This window comes from Ylistrum balloti, unplaced genomic scaffold (assembly GCF_031769215.1).
Source record: "Ylistrum balloti isolate Yb309-2 unplaced genomic scaffold, AGI_CSIRO_Ybal_v1 Utg370840, whole genome shotgun sequence".
Classification (NCBI taxonomy): domain Eukaryota; kingdom Metazoa; phylum Mollusca; class Bivalvia; order Pectinida; family Pectinidae; genus Ylistrum; species Ylistrum balloti.
The window spans coordinates 2,132,342-2,147,906 of NW_026782484.1; the positions used below are offsets into that span (position 1 = coordinate 2,132,342).

At 34.6% G+C, this 15,565-nt stretch overlaps 1 protein-coding gene across 1 annotated transcript in view; it reads left to right on the forward strand.

Annotated features, from left to right (window-relative positions):
- The first annotated feature begins 5,365 nt into the window (after positions 1 to 5,365).
- The window catches only part of LOC132558931 (uncharacterized), a 32,893-nt gene continuing 22,693 nt past the window's right edge, over positions 5,366 to 15,565 (forward strand). Inside the window, exon 1 of the mRNA XM_060223550.1 lies at positions 5,366 to 5,587. Coding sequence (XP_060079533.1) covers positions 5,366 to 5,587 — 222 coding nt within the window. The remainder of the gene's footprint in view (positions 5,588 to 15,565) is intronic.

Consider the following 15,565-nt stretch of genomic DNA (forward strand, 5'->3'; position numbering starts at 1 on the left):
AAATTGGACCTGGTGCAGAACTTTTTCTCTCGTCATATCATCTTGTTGAGTTCCTATTGCCCGTTTCAACGTGACGTGAGATTGTTATATACAGGGAAATAGTTTTATATAAATAATATGTGCCGAACCTGCTTTTTATGTCCATAAAACTATTTTTAATCTTATGTTCCTAAAACTGTAAACCAGTGCTGTTGCGAGGTGACTAATTGTGGGACGCTCCCTGCAGGTCTAGAGCGGTGTATCTGATGTCTTCTGTTAATGGGACATTTGAGAGCCTAAACTTATTTCTGCTGCATTCTATTATTACATGATCGTAGGATTTAAAGGTGGGCCCACTGTAGAGCTTGGGATTTCCTTTCTTGTCTTCTAAAACGACACAGAAGAAACCAAACAGATTTGCTGTCCCTTTTACAACACTTGGATTCTTCACCTTTTCCTTTCTTTCCTGTCTGCTTTTTCATTCTGTTTTTTTCAACTCTTGGTATCCGTATGAACACAAGGCATCAAATGATCCTGACTGCTGCAAATACGTTCACTTCCATGAAATAAAATAAACTTTGAAAACAATGATTTTTGCAAGTCATTCATATTTGTCATTTTCTGTCCATACTCTTTTCGATTCCAGTAGTCGTGACATCGGCGGCAATAAAACGCTTTATTATCGAGGTTGTTATAACTGTGTCAAACGTGTCGCTGATAACAGTTATCACAGGAGGGAAACCTGCTATAATTCAATCTATGGCTTTAGACTGTAATCATCATCCACTTTTCACACATAATTGCCATATTTTTTGCACTGCACCTGATGTAATACACCACCATGGAGGTAATATCATCGGTCACGTGTCGCTGTATCAAACCAGGAGCTCCAGGACACAAACACACCGGTATACCAGTAACCTGTTGTGGGTAATCATTAATCACGATCAATACTTTTAACAGTCTCCGTCAAGATGTCAAAATGTATCATGTTGGTGAGTAAAAATTGATAGGTTTGTGAGTCCGGTTGCACAAGTTGCTTTATCAAAACTTCGGGAATTCTATTGTTCCATGTTTCTTAAGCCAAAATAGCCGATTAAAATCTCATTTGAGTGAGTTAGTTGCTTTCCTAAACTGTCGCAAAAAATGTCGATATTTAGGACACTTTGTCATCATTTGCGAAAACGTAACGTTTTATCAGCAATGACATTTCTCAAGTTATCTTACCGGTAATCGTAACGATGGCTATTTACACAAATTATCTTACAGGTAACCGTATCTTACCGGTAACCGTAACAATGGCTATCTACACAAGTCATCTTACAGGTAACCGTATCTTACCGGTAACCGCAACAATGGCTATCTACACAAGTTATCTGACCAGTGACCGTAACAATGGATAACTACACAAGTTATCTGACCAGTGACCGTAACAATGGATAACTACACAAGTTATCTTACAGGTAACCGGTAACCGTAACAATGGCTATCTACACAAGTTATCTTACCGGTAGCCGTAACAATGGCTATCTACACAAGTTATCTTACAGGTAACCGGTAACCGTAACAATGGCTATCTACACAAGTTATCTTACCGGTAACCGTAACAATGGCTATCTACACAAGTTATCTTACAGGTAACCGGTAACTGTAACAATGGCTGTCTACATAAGTTATCTTACTGGTAACCGGTAACCGTAACAATGGCTGTCTTCACAAGTTATCTTAGCGGTAACCGTAACACTGGCTATCTACACAAGTTATCTTACCGGTAACCGTAACAATGGCTATCTACACAAGTTATCTTACCGGTAACCGTAACAATGGCTATACACATAAGTTATCTTACCGTAACCGTAACAATGGCTATCTACACAAGTTATCTTACAGGTAACCGTAACAATGGTTATATACACAAGTCATCTTACTGGTATCCGTAACAATGGCTATCTACACAAGTTATCTTACCGGTAACCGTAACAATGGCTATCTACACAAGTTATCTTACCGGTAACCGTAACAATGGTTATATACACAAGTCATCTTACTGGTATCCGTAACAATGGCTATCTACACAAGTTATCTTACCGGTAACCGTAACAATGGCTATCTACACAAGTTATCTTACAGGTAACCGGTAACCGTAACAATGGCTGTCTACATAAGTTATATTACTGGTAACCGGTAACCGTAACAATGGCTGTCTACACAAGTTATCTTAGCGGTAACCGTAACAATGGCTATCTACACAAGTTATCTTACCGGTAACCGTAACAATGGCTATCTACACAAGTTATCTTACAGGTAACCGTAACAATGGCTATATACATAAGTTATCTTACCGGTAACCGTAACAATGGCTATCTACACAAGTTATCTTACCGGTAACCGTAACAATGGTTATATACACAAGTCATCTTACTGGTATCCGTAACAATGGCTATCTACACAAGTTATCTGACCGGTAACCGTAATAATGGCTATCTACACAAGTTATCTTACCGGTAACCGTAACAATGGCTGTCTACATAAGCTATCTTACCGGTATTCGTAACAATGGCTATCTGCACAAGTTATCTTACCGGTAACTGTAACAATGGCTATCTACACAAGTTATCTTACCGGTAACTGTAACAATGGCTATCTACACAAGTTATCTTACCGGTAACTGTAACAATGGCTATCTACACAAGTTATCTGACCGGTGACCGTAACAATGGCTATCTACACAAGTTATCTTACCGGTGACCGTAACAATGGCTATCTACACAAGTTATCTTACAGGTAACCGGTAACCGTAACAATGGCTATCTACACAAGTTATCTGACTGGTAACCGTTACAATGGCTATTTACACGAGTTATCTTACCGGTGACCGTAACAATGGCTAACTACACAAGTTATCTTACAGGTAACCGGTAACCGTAACAATAGCTGTCTACATAAGTTATCTTACTGGTAACCGGTAACCGTAACAATGGCTGTCTACACAAGTTATCTTACCGGTAACCGTAACAATGGCTATCTACACAAGTTATCTTACCGGTAACTGTAACAATGGCTATCTACACAAGTTATCTAACTGATAACTGTAACAATGGCTATCTGCACAAGGTATCTTACCGGTAACCGTAACAATGGCTATCTGCACAAGTTATCTTACCGGTAACCGTAACAATGGCTATCTGCACAAGTTATCTTACCGGTAACTGTAACAATGGCTATCTACACAAGTTATCTTACAGGTAATCGGTAACCGTTTCAATGGCTATCTACAAAGGTTATCTTACCGGTAACCGTAACAAATTATGTTACCGGTAGCGTGGCAAACACATCTTCACAGTGGTGGTCGAGTGGCGGTTGGCGCATTGGTACGCAATCACCTTTCACTTTGCCGTCCGGGGTTCGATTCCCGGAAAGGACGTTAAAAGGGAAGGGTTACCTAAACGACCACACGGGCTTTCTCCGGGTACTCCGGTTACCTCTTACCGTATCGTAACAGTCACCTCTACACAAGCTAGCTTACAGGTATCGTAACAGTCACATCTACACAAGCTAGCTTACCGGTATCGTCACATCTACACAAGCTAGCTTACCGGTATCGTAACAGTCACATCTACACAAGCTAGCTTACAGGTATCGTAACAGTCACATCTACACAAGCCAGCTTACCGTATCGTAACAGTCACATCTACACAAGCTAGCTTACCGGTATCATAACAGTCACTTCTACACAAGCTAGCTTAACGGTATTGTAAATGCCCTACCTTACACGAGCAAGTCTATCGCTATTGTATAAATCCTGTACTCGTAATCCGACAATCTATAATTACAATTTACTAATTGATGACAGAATTCGGATTCATCATTTTGTTCTGTTTTCACATTGTCGCTTTCGCTTTGGGGACGTTAAACCCCAGACAAACACGACACTTTTGGTGTAGTAATTTATTTGTAATATAGTAACTTCCCGTTATCATGTAGACATATCGGATATCATATTTCATTAATTTCACTTCGTCACTGGAATACAATATCAGCGTATGTATTCCACTGTTACAGGGATACAGTATCAGTACATGTATTCCACTGTTACAGGGATACAGTATCAGTGTATGTATTCCAATGTTACAGGGATACAGTACCAGTACATGTATTCCACTGTTACAGGGATACAGTATCAGCGTATGTATTCCAATGTTACAGGGATACAGTATCAGTACATGTATTCCACTGTTACAGGGTTACAGAATCAGTACATGTATTCCACTGTTACAGGGTTACAGTATCAGTACATGTATTCCACTGTTACAGGGATACAGTATTAGTACATGTATTCCACTATTACAGGGATACAGTATCAGTACATGTATTCCACTGTTACAGGGTTACAGTATCAGTACATGTATTCCAATGTTACAGGGATACAGTACCAGTACATGTATTCCACTGTTACAGGGATACAGTATCAGCGTATGTATTCCAATGTTACAGGGATACAGTATCAGTACATGTATTCCACTGTTACAGGGTTACAGAATCAGTACATGTATTCCACTGTTACAGGGTTACAGTATCAGTACATGTATTCCACTGTTACAGGGATACAGTATTAGTACATGTATTCCACTATTACAGGGATACAGTATCAGTACATGTATTAAAACTTGGTACAGGGTTACAGTATCAGTACATGTATTCCACTGTTACAGGGATACAGTATCAGTACATGTATTCCACTATTACAGGGATACAGTATCAGTACATGTATTAAAACTTGGTTACAGGGTTACAGTATCAGTACATGTATTAAAACTTGGTTACTGGGTCACAATATCAGTACATGTACACGTATTCTACACGATTAGGGATGACAGGAGATTTCTGAATTTTAACAGCAACAAATTTAAATGTTAGTATATTTTGTTGTCTGTGGTAAGGGTATTTTTACGGGGGTAACGGCAGTTACAATACCTGGATCATGCGAGCTGGTCGGACCATCCTCCCTGCCTGTCAACATCATACCGGGTAAAGGGTCGATATTATATATGTGATCTGTAACTTGGGGCGTGGAGTGTCGACAGTAATCAGGAAATTGGTCTATTTCTTTCTTCTTTAGGCGCGTAATTAATGTTCATTAGAGACATTCATTACCGTAGACTTCTATCAACCTGTCTCACACATCTACATACAGCATCAGATACAACCGATAGCATATGGTCAACACCGTTACAATCAATCCTATTTAGCTATGAATGCCTGGAACCCCAGCAATGAACTCCGCCACATGTATAACGAGCTGTGATGACTTTAGCGTCAGTGTTAGATGGTGACCTGCTCTAGGGGTGGACAGCTTAGCATGGTTGTACACCCGTGAGATCTGGCTATGACGAGGGCCACGTGGAACGAGAAGTATCCCGAGCCGGAACCCCGCCCCCCGGCTCTAGATTTTTCGACAGTTATCCTCGGGGCGGGGATTTTTATTGTGGCTCTCATTATTTTGGCGGTTGGCCTCATTATTGGACTCCAGTTTCCAGACTTCGCCCAAAATCGTGTCATTGAAGAGCAATGTGTGACCAGTAAGGAACACGAATTATTTGATGAATGGGTAGGTATATATTCTCATTGATCTCAGTATATGTGCATTTCTTATTAGAAACAAACTTAAAAGATAAGGGTTCATTTCAAGGTTCAAGATAATCGTAACAGACGATATATGAATGTGCCAAATTTTTAAAGAGAGAGAGAGAGAGAGAGAGAGAGAGAGAGAGAAAAGAGAGAGAGAGAGACGAGAGAGAAGAGAGAGAGAGAGAGAGAGAGGGGGGGCCTGGTCAGTCTACTGAGTATTGAGTACTCTATACCATATATTATTTAATGATATCGTGTACTCTTTATGGTATTTTATTTATTAATAATAAGTACTCTAAATGGCATATTATTTAATGAAATCTAGTATATCTGGTATTTTCTTTATTGCTATTAAGAGCTCGACCTGGTATTTTCTTTATTGATATTGAGGGCTCTATGTGGTATTTTCTTTATTGATATTGAGGGCTCTATCTGGTATTTTATTTATTGATATTGAGGGCTCTATCTGGTATTTTATTTATTGATATCGAGGGCTCTATGTGGTATTTTCTTTATTGATATTGAGGGCTCTATCTGGTATTTTCTTTATTGATATCGAGGGCTCTATCTGGTATTTTCTTTATTGATATTGAGGGCTCTATCTGGTATTTTATTTATTGATATTGAGGGCTCTATCTGGTATTTTCTTTATTGATATTGAGGGCTCTATGTGGTATTTTCTTTATTGATATTGAGGGCTCTATCTGGTATTTTCTTTATTGATATTGAGGGCTCTATCTGGTATTTTCTTTATTGATATTGAGGGCTCTATCTGGTATTTTCTTTATTGATATTGAGGGCTCTATCTGGTATTTTCTTTATTGATATTGAGGGCTCTATCTGGTATTTTCTTTATTGATATTGAGGGCTCTATCTGGTATTTTCTTTATTGATATTGAGGGCTCTATGTGGTATTTTCTTTATTGATATGCTCTATCTGGTATTTTCTTTATTGATATTGAGGGCTCTATCTGGTATTTTCTTTATTGATATTGAGGGCTCTATGTGGTATTTTCTTTATTGATATCGAGGGCTCTATCTGGTATTTTCTTTATTGATATCGAGGGCTCTATGTGGTATTTTATTTATTGATATTGAGGGCTCTATGTGGTATTTTATTTATTGATATTGAGGGCTCTATCTGGTATTTTCTTTATTGATATTGAGGGCTCTATCTGGTATTTTCTTTATTGATATTGAGGGCTCTATGTGGTATTTTCTTTATTGATATTGAGGGCTCTATCTGGTATTTTCTTTATTGATATTGAGGGCTCTATGTGGTATTTTATTTATTGATATTGAGGGCTCTATCTGGTATTTTCTTTATTGATATTGAGGGCTCTATCTGGTATTTTCTTTATTGATATTGAGGGCTCTATCTGGTATTGTCTTTATTGATATCGAGGGCTCTATGTGGTATTTTCTTTATTGATATTGAGGGCTCTATCTGGTATTTTCTTTATTGATATTGAGGGCTCTATCTGGTATTTTCTTTATTGATATTGAGGGCTCTATGTGGTATTTTCTTTATTGATATTGAGGGCTCTATGTGGTATTTTATTTATTGATATTGAGGGCTCCACTGGTATTTTCTTTATTGATATTGAGGGCTCTATGTGGTATTTTATTTATTGATATTGAGGGCTCTATGTGGTATTTTATTTATTGATATTGAGGGCTCTATCTGGTATTTTCTTTATTGATATTGAGGGCTCTATCTGGTATTTTCTTTATTGATATCGAGGGCTCTATCTGGTATTTTCTTTATTGATATTGAGGGCTCTATCTGGTATTGTCTTTATTTATATCGAGGGCTCTATGTGGTATTTTCTTTATTGATATTGAGGGCTCTATGTGGTATTTTCTTTATTGATATTGAGGGCTCTATGTGGTATTTTCTTTATTGATATTGAGGGCTCTATGTGGTATTTTCTTTATTGATATTGAGGGCTCTATCTGGTATTTTCTTTATTGATATTGAGGGCTCTATCTGGTATTGTCTTTATTGATATTGAGGGCTCTATGTGGTATTTTATTTATTGATATTGAGGGCTCTATGTGGTATTTTCTTTATTGATATTGAGGGCTCTATCTGGTATTTTCTTTATTGATATTAAGGGCTTTATTCACATTCGGTATTTACTTACAGATAAACATATGATACTGCTTGTTAACTCACATTCGGTATTTACTTACAGTATAAATATGATATGATACTCACATTCGGTATTTACTTACAGATAAACATATGATACTGCTTGTTAACTCACATTCGGTATTTACTTACAGATAAACATATGATACTGCTTGTATGATACTGCACTTGTTAACATTCGGTATTTACTTACAGATAAACATATGATACTGCTTGTTACTACATTCGGTATTTACTTACAGATAAACATATGCTACTACTTGTTAACTCACATTCGGTATTTCTTACAGATAAACATATGATACTGCTTGTTAACTCACACTCTTTATTTACTTACAGATAAACATATGATACTGCTTGTTAACTCACATTCGGTATTTACTTACAGATAAACATATGATACTGCTTGTTAACTCACATTCGGTATTTACTTACAGATAAACATATGATACTGCTTGTTAACTCACATTCGGTATTTACTTACAGATAAACATATGATACTGCTTGTTAACTCACATTCGGTATTTACTTACAGATAAACATATGATACTGCTTTTTAACTCACATTCGGTATTTACTTACAGATAAAATGATACTGCTTGTTAACTCACATTCGGTATTTACTTACAGATAAACATATGATACTGCTTGTTAACTCACATTCGGTATTTACTTACAGATAAACATATGATACTGCTTGTTAACTCACATTCGGTATTTACTTACAGATAAACATATGATACTGCTTGTTAACTCACATTCGGTATTTACTTACAGATAAACATATGATACTGCTTGTTAACTCACATTCGGTATTTACTTACAGATAAACATATGATACTGCTTGTTAACTACATTCGGTATATGATACTGTTAACTCACTTACAGTAAACATATGATCACATTCGGTATTTACTTACAGATAATACATAGGATACTGCTTGTTAACTCACATTCGGTATTTACTTACAGATAAACTTATGATACTGCTTGTTAACTCACATTCGGTATTTACTTACAGATAAACATATGATACTGCTTGTTACTACATTCGGTATTTACTTACAGATAAACATATGATACTGCTTGTTAACTCACATTCGGTATTTACTTACAGATAAACATATGATACTGCTTGTTAACTCACATTCGGTATTTACTTACAGATAAACATATGATACTGCTTGTTACTACATTCGGTATTTACTTACAGATAAACATATGATACTGCTTGTTAACTCACACACTGTATTTACTTACAGATATATATATGATACTGCTTTTTAACTCACATTCGGTATTTACTTACAGATAAACATATGATACGTTAATCACACGGTATTTACTTACAGATAAACATATGATACTGCTTGTTAACTCACATTCTGTATTTACTTACAGATAAACATATGATACTGCTTGTTAACTCACACTCTGTATTTACTTACAGATAAATATATGATACTGCTTGTTAACTCACATTCGGTATTTACTTACAGATAAACATATGATACTGCCTGGTTAATCTCATTCGGTATTTACTTACAGATAAACATATGATACTGCTTGTTAACTCACATTCTGTATTTACTTACAGATAAACATATGATACTGCTTGTTACTACATTCGGTATTTACTTACAGATAAACATATGATACGGAAGCAACAGTATTTCAATAAACTGATGGGAAGAAAATGGATACAATTCAATATTGGTGGGAAGTAACCTTTGGTATTTCATTTCAATGTTGACCGGAAGAGTATTTCAATACAATGCTGATGGGAAGAAAATTTTGGTATTACAATTCAATATTGGTGGGAAGTAACCTTTGGTATTTCATTTCAATGTTACCACTTTTAGTATTTCAATACAATGCTGATGGGAAGAAAATTTTGGTATTACAATTCAATATTGGTGGGAAGTAACCTTTGGTATTTCATTTCAATGTTGACCGGAAGCAACTTTTAGTATTTCAATACAATGCTGATGGGAAGAAAATTTTGGTATTACAATTCAATATTGGTGGGAAGTAACCTTTGGTATTTCATTTCAATGTTGACCGGAAGAAACTTTAAGTATTTCAATACAATGCTGATGGGAAGAAAATTTTGGTATTACAATTCAATATTGGTGGGAAGTAACCTTTGGTATTTCATTTCAATGTTGACCGGAAGCAACTTTTAGTATTTCAATACAATGCTGATGGGAAGAAAATTTTGGTATTACAATTCAATATTGGTGGGAAGTAACCTTTGGTATATTTTATCCGATGTTGATGGGGATTTATCTTCGGTTTTTCAATTCGATGTTGATGGGGAGAGACCTTTGGTATTTCAATTCTATTACACCTTCTATAGTATTTCTTAGTCATTTTAACCAGGACTCTTGTGTTAACTGGCAGATCCGTATCTGAACACGATGCAGTTCGGCCTTTTATTGCTGTCTAGCCAGGATTATTTTATTTATTGAACGATGGACGTGTCCAATCAACCAGTTTTTAACACCCGAGCTTTCCTTATACAGATTATCGACAAATAAGCGCACACAGCATCATGGATGTTCGAAGTAACACAATTCCATTTAAGTAATTCATTCATGAACAATTAGCGCCAACGGACAAATTTAGCCAAAGCATGGACACAATTGTCTACATTAGGACCAGCATCGTGATGTAGCCTTCTGTACTATGTAGTTGAAACATGGACACAAAACCATCTACATCATTCTGACAGACAAGCACCGTGACCTAGTCTCCATTAGTAGATACACGGAACGCGCTTGGTTTTATGGGAAAGACTCGCGACACGTCTATTGTCCGATGTTGTATATAAGCTGACACGTTTTGTCTCCACATCACGGATCTCTGTCACTGATTTTTACATGGTATTGTTGCCTCCATCCCTGTCTATGAATAATTGAACGCGATTTGTTCCACAGTTCAGGAGGCTACGAAACCCTAATGAAAGATTAATGTCTGACGTTTGATTTTTAAAGCTACATTGTTTACACATTGTCTTACATAGACCGACCTTTACAATCCTTTACTTACATTTGTCGGGTGGCTATCTCTATAAGCCATCAGTGTTACCTACGTGTTTGATCACTCTGCGCTCAAACGTGATATAAGTCTGATTATGATCGGGGCATGAATTTTAGAAATGAACTGGTCGTGCAAGGGTACCTTACATACAAACACTAAACAACCCATCCTACCAACCAGCTATAAATTTGTAATGTTCTCTAATTGAAATCACAATCGAAAATCCCTAGGAAAGGACATGTGACACCAGTTAAATAGTGTCGATTGTATATTAATCATGTTGATGGATGTATATAGCTTTCGACACAAAGGAATCATAACTATCCTCACGTGAAGTGGAATAACTCAAGTTTTAAACAGTCATAAATACACTGATCCATCTACTGCGTGTAATGTCAGAATTCTTGGTTATGTATATCTGTCCACAGATATTCCCTTTATAGGAGAAAACAATAAAAAAATGTATTTGAAACTGATTGTCGCGGGAACAGATTACTTATAGCTATTTTTGAACGACCTTTTTAGAACTTCGGATATATGTAGCGCAATAAAAATAATTCTGTTCATTTTATCGATGGAAGAGTAAAAATATATAGATATCAGATCACCAGTTTTATATCGGCTCTCCTAGGTGAAGTTACCGATTTTAGATCAGATGTTTGATGGATTGTGAAACAATACCTTTCTCTCTGTAAATATAATGTCCAATCAAACAGCTATTTTGTAACTTTCTACTCAATGTGGTTATTTAAAAACTATTTTGCTGAAATGTTACATTCATTCGACATAAAATCAAGTGCGTTTTTATGTTATATGATAACATAGGAAATGGCAATGTCGATCTGTGTTGCTGTTTTTTTTGGAAACAGACATTTTTGATAGATATAAACTCAACAATGTTTTTGAATAAGCAGATGAAGGTAAGATTTACATTAATATTTAGTAAGAATGGACACAAATTACAAATCGTATCGGATTTGTGGCATGACTATCGCTGTTATGTTGCCCCAAGAAAAAAATTATCGCTCCTAGTACATATAGATAAGACTCATAGTTATCACTATTATGTGGATTCTAAATATTATCGTCGAGAAACGTTGGGCTAAAATGTGTGTGAACAATTCACTTTCTTAACCATTGCAATAGATTAAGTTTAAAGCAGAAAAATCGGTCCATCATGTTTACTCACCTATGGCCCATGTATTAAACTAGATTCTAAAATAACTGTTATGTAACGCATTTTTTCAATGGGGGATTTTCATGATCTTGCCCCCGATATACACATGATTTTGACGCTAGCCCAAAGATGACGGCCATCTTTACGATTGCGGCCGGTAATCGACAACGAGATTGGAGAATTTTATTTCAACAACATTCTCAAATGTCTCATCGAAATGTGAAGTGGAGAGTGCGATCCAGAAATCAAGAACAGTTAATAATATCACAATAAAATAAAGCCACTTGATGTCTTATGTTAAAATAAAAATTGATGATCTCATCTCCAGTATATAATAAAACAAGCATTTTATCCCCTAAGTATAACAATGCTATGTTTGGTATGATCCGCATATAAATATCAGCCGGATGAAAATAACCCTTTAAAACGTTACTAAATCCTTTGACAGCAGATATATAGGTGTATAATAAAATGGTGAGTACCTACCGATCTATATTATATAAATAATAACACTAAAGGATGGCACACAATACTTTATTTAGGTATCAACGTCTAGTGCTTACGTAATCTGTTCCACAGGTTTAAAAACCAGAAAAATGTTTTGTGTTCCTTAATAACTGACAATAACATCGTATAAATTCTTGCCAGTCTGGACCATATGCAAATCATTTTAAGAACAGGGAATATTTGTTCTAATAGGTTGTACAAAAAGATACACAAGTGAATAGAGCACCTTTTAAAACAAAATTAGTTTTAGATACAGTAAAGCCAAATACTGTGTGACCAAGATCTATACAGCAATTCAGTTCATGTTACCAAAGTAGAATATATATGTAGTAAGAAATAGTAATTTTGTATTAATTACGATATTTATGTAGTAATTACTTGTAACTTCATAAGTTATAAGTGTAGTAATTACAACATTTGTACTTGTAATTTTGTAATTACTTGTAACATCATAAGTAATTACTTGTTATCAGTGTAGTAATTAAACATTTGTAGTAATTACAACATTTGTACAGTAATTACTTGTAACTTTGTAAGTTATCAGTGTAGTAATTAAACATTTGTATAGTAATTACTTGTAATTTTGTAAGTTATCAGTGTAGTAATTACAACATTTGTATAGTAATTACTTGTAACTTTGTAAGTTATCAGTGTAGTAATTACGACATTTGTATAGTAATTACTTGTAACTTTGTAAGTTATCAGTGTAGTAATTAAACATTTGTATAGTAATTACTTGTAATTTTGTAAGTTATAAGTGTAGTAATTACGACATTTGCATATTGATTACTTGTAACTTTGTAAGTTATCAATGTAGTAATTACAACATTTGTATAGTAATTACTTGTAACTTTGTAAGTTATCAGTGTAGTAATTAAACATTTGTATAGTAATTACTTGTAACTTTGTAAGTTATCATTGTAGTAATTACGACATTTGTATAGTAATTACTTGTAACTTTGTAAGTTATCAATGTAGTAATTACGACATTTGTATATTAATTACTTGTATTTTTGTAAGTTATAAGTGTTAATAACGACATTTTACCGGCATTTATATAGAAAGGAACAGGAAAAAGTAATAGAGTAAAAATGTTTGAGCTGAAATAACATCAAACTCTGAACCAAAAATATATAAAATTATTATTATTATCTGAGCACAATAAAATACACATAAAATGTCATTAGGGCCATCAACCGGTAACAAACACATTGATCCAGAAAAAAAGACATATGGAATGATATGAATACCTTTCATATATAAACTGTAAAGATACGCTATCACAATTAGACATTGAAATTATGGATGAGTGTTTTATACAGATTTAAAGGAATGTGTGGAGAACTTTGTACCCGTTAAAACTGTTACTGTAAGACAGAGTAGTAGACATTGGTTTAAATAGTGGCACGAGTCAGAATATACACATAGACATGAAATTATCTTACATATGTAAATCGCCTTCAATGATGATTTATGGAATTATGGGGATTATGCACCACCCCAGTTATATGTTGACATTTTATCATTTTGAGATTTTTCTCAATCACCTCCTGGGTTTCTAAAATTAAGCCTTTAGTATCACTGACGACTCCCAGAAGATAAGATCGAAACAGGTTATTTGGTACTACTGTATCTAATTCTAAATTTCGTTAAAATGTGTTTCTCAGTTGTTTGTCTTTTGTTCAATCATCAATGACATTAGACTTAAGATTATGAAAAGAAATATGCAACACACAAAAGCCAAACAATACAGAAATATCACCTAGTACATTTAGACGTTACCACCATTTCACTAGTCAGGAAGAAATAATAAAAAAAAAAAAACAAAAACAAAAACAAAAAAACAAACAAACAAATATGTTTGGAACAAAAATCAGGATCAGACCAAACCATTCCAAAAGGTAATTGGCGATTCCAAAAGGTAATTGGCGCAAAAATGCATAGTAAAAACCATGTTAATTGACTTTTGAAAGTGAACGGCAATACCATTATTGATTCTGTAGAAAACAACTGAGCTACTTTATAGTTGTTTTTCTACGATTTCAATAGGTGATGATGTATCAAGATAAACCGATTTCCCACAATCTACTTTCATCAACACAAGTCTTAAAGAACTGGATATAAAAAAATGATCAGCTCTAATTAGAAGATACGAAAAGGTCAGCGAGTGCAGATGATATTTCTCCTAAATTTGTGAAGAGTGTATCATAACAAATTGTTAAACCCTGATTGATTTTATTCAGTAAATCCTGAGTCAATGTCATCGAATTGCACGCGTAGAAATGTGATCAATCTAAATATAGACCAATCCATATTACACCTATTTTGGTCAAAATATAAGAAAAATCATATTAATTTACATGTATAACTGTCTATCTACAAATAATATATTATCAAGAAACAATCTGACAATATGCTGTACAATGTTGTAATTATGTTGGAATAATTGTCGTGTAGTTCACTGCATAGTATATGCGAACCTCAAAAAAAATCATTCAGGCTTTTAAACCAAAGGCTTTCCATTAATACAGCTACATAATACTATTGTTAGACAACTAGATAACAGTAATTAAGTAAGGTTATCTTTTGCGATATAAGTTAAGCTTTGACTATGATCTAGTATAAAGGATTGATGTATAAATTGGCAAAATATGAAATTAGAAATAAAATGATAGACAAATTGAAAAATACATTAATGATTTTTCAAAAGACGCACAAACGAATAGCATTTTTTTCAATTTCAGAGAATTAGATAAAGTACAGTCAAACTATTGAAATTGCTTTTTATATGTTAAATGATTTGTTATGAGTAGTAAGGTGTAATATAAAGTTATATGAAGACGACACCTTGAAATGTGTTATTGACATAATAACAATCATGTATTCGTCTCCATGAAGATTTACATAGGACAAATTGTGAATGTTTCTAAATCTAGACAAAACTGAATCCCTCGTAGTATTTCAAAAAGTAAATGCAGACAAGCTACATCTAAACTTGGTACTTGATAATATTGTATTGAGAATGTTACATTTGTACCTGTCATAAACAGCTGGGACTATATATAAATGAACAAGGA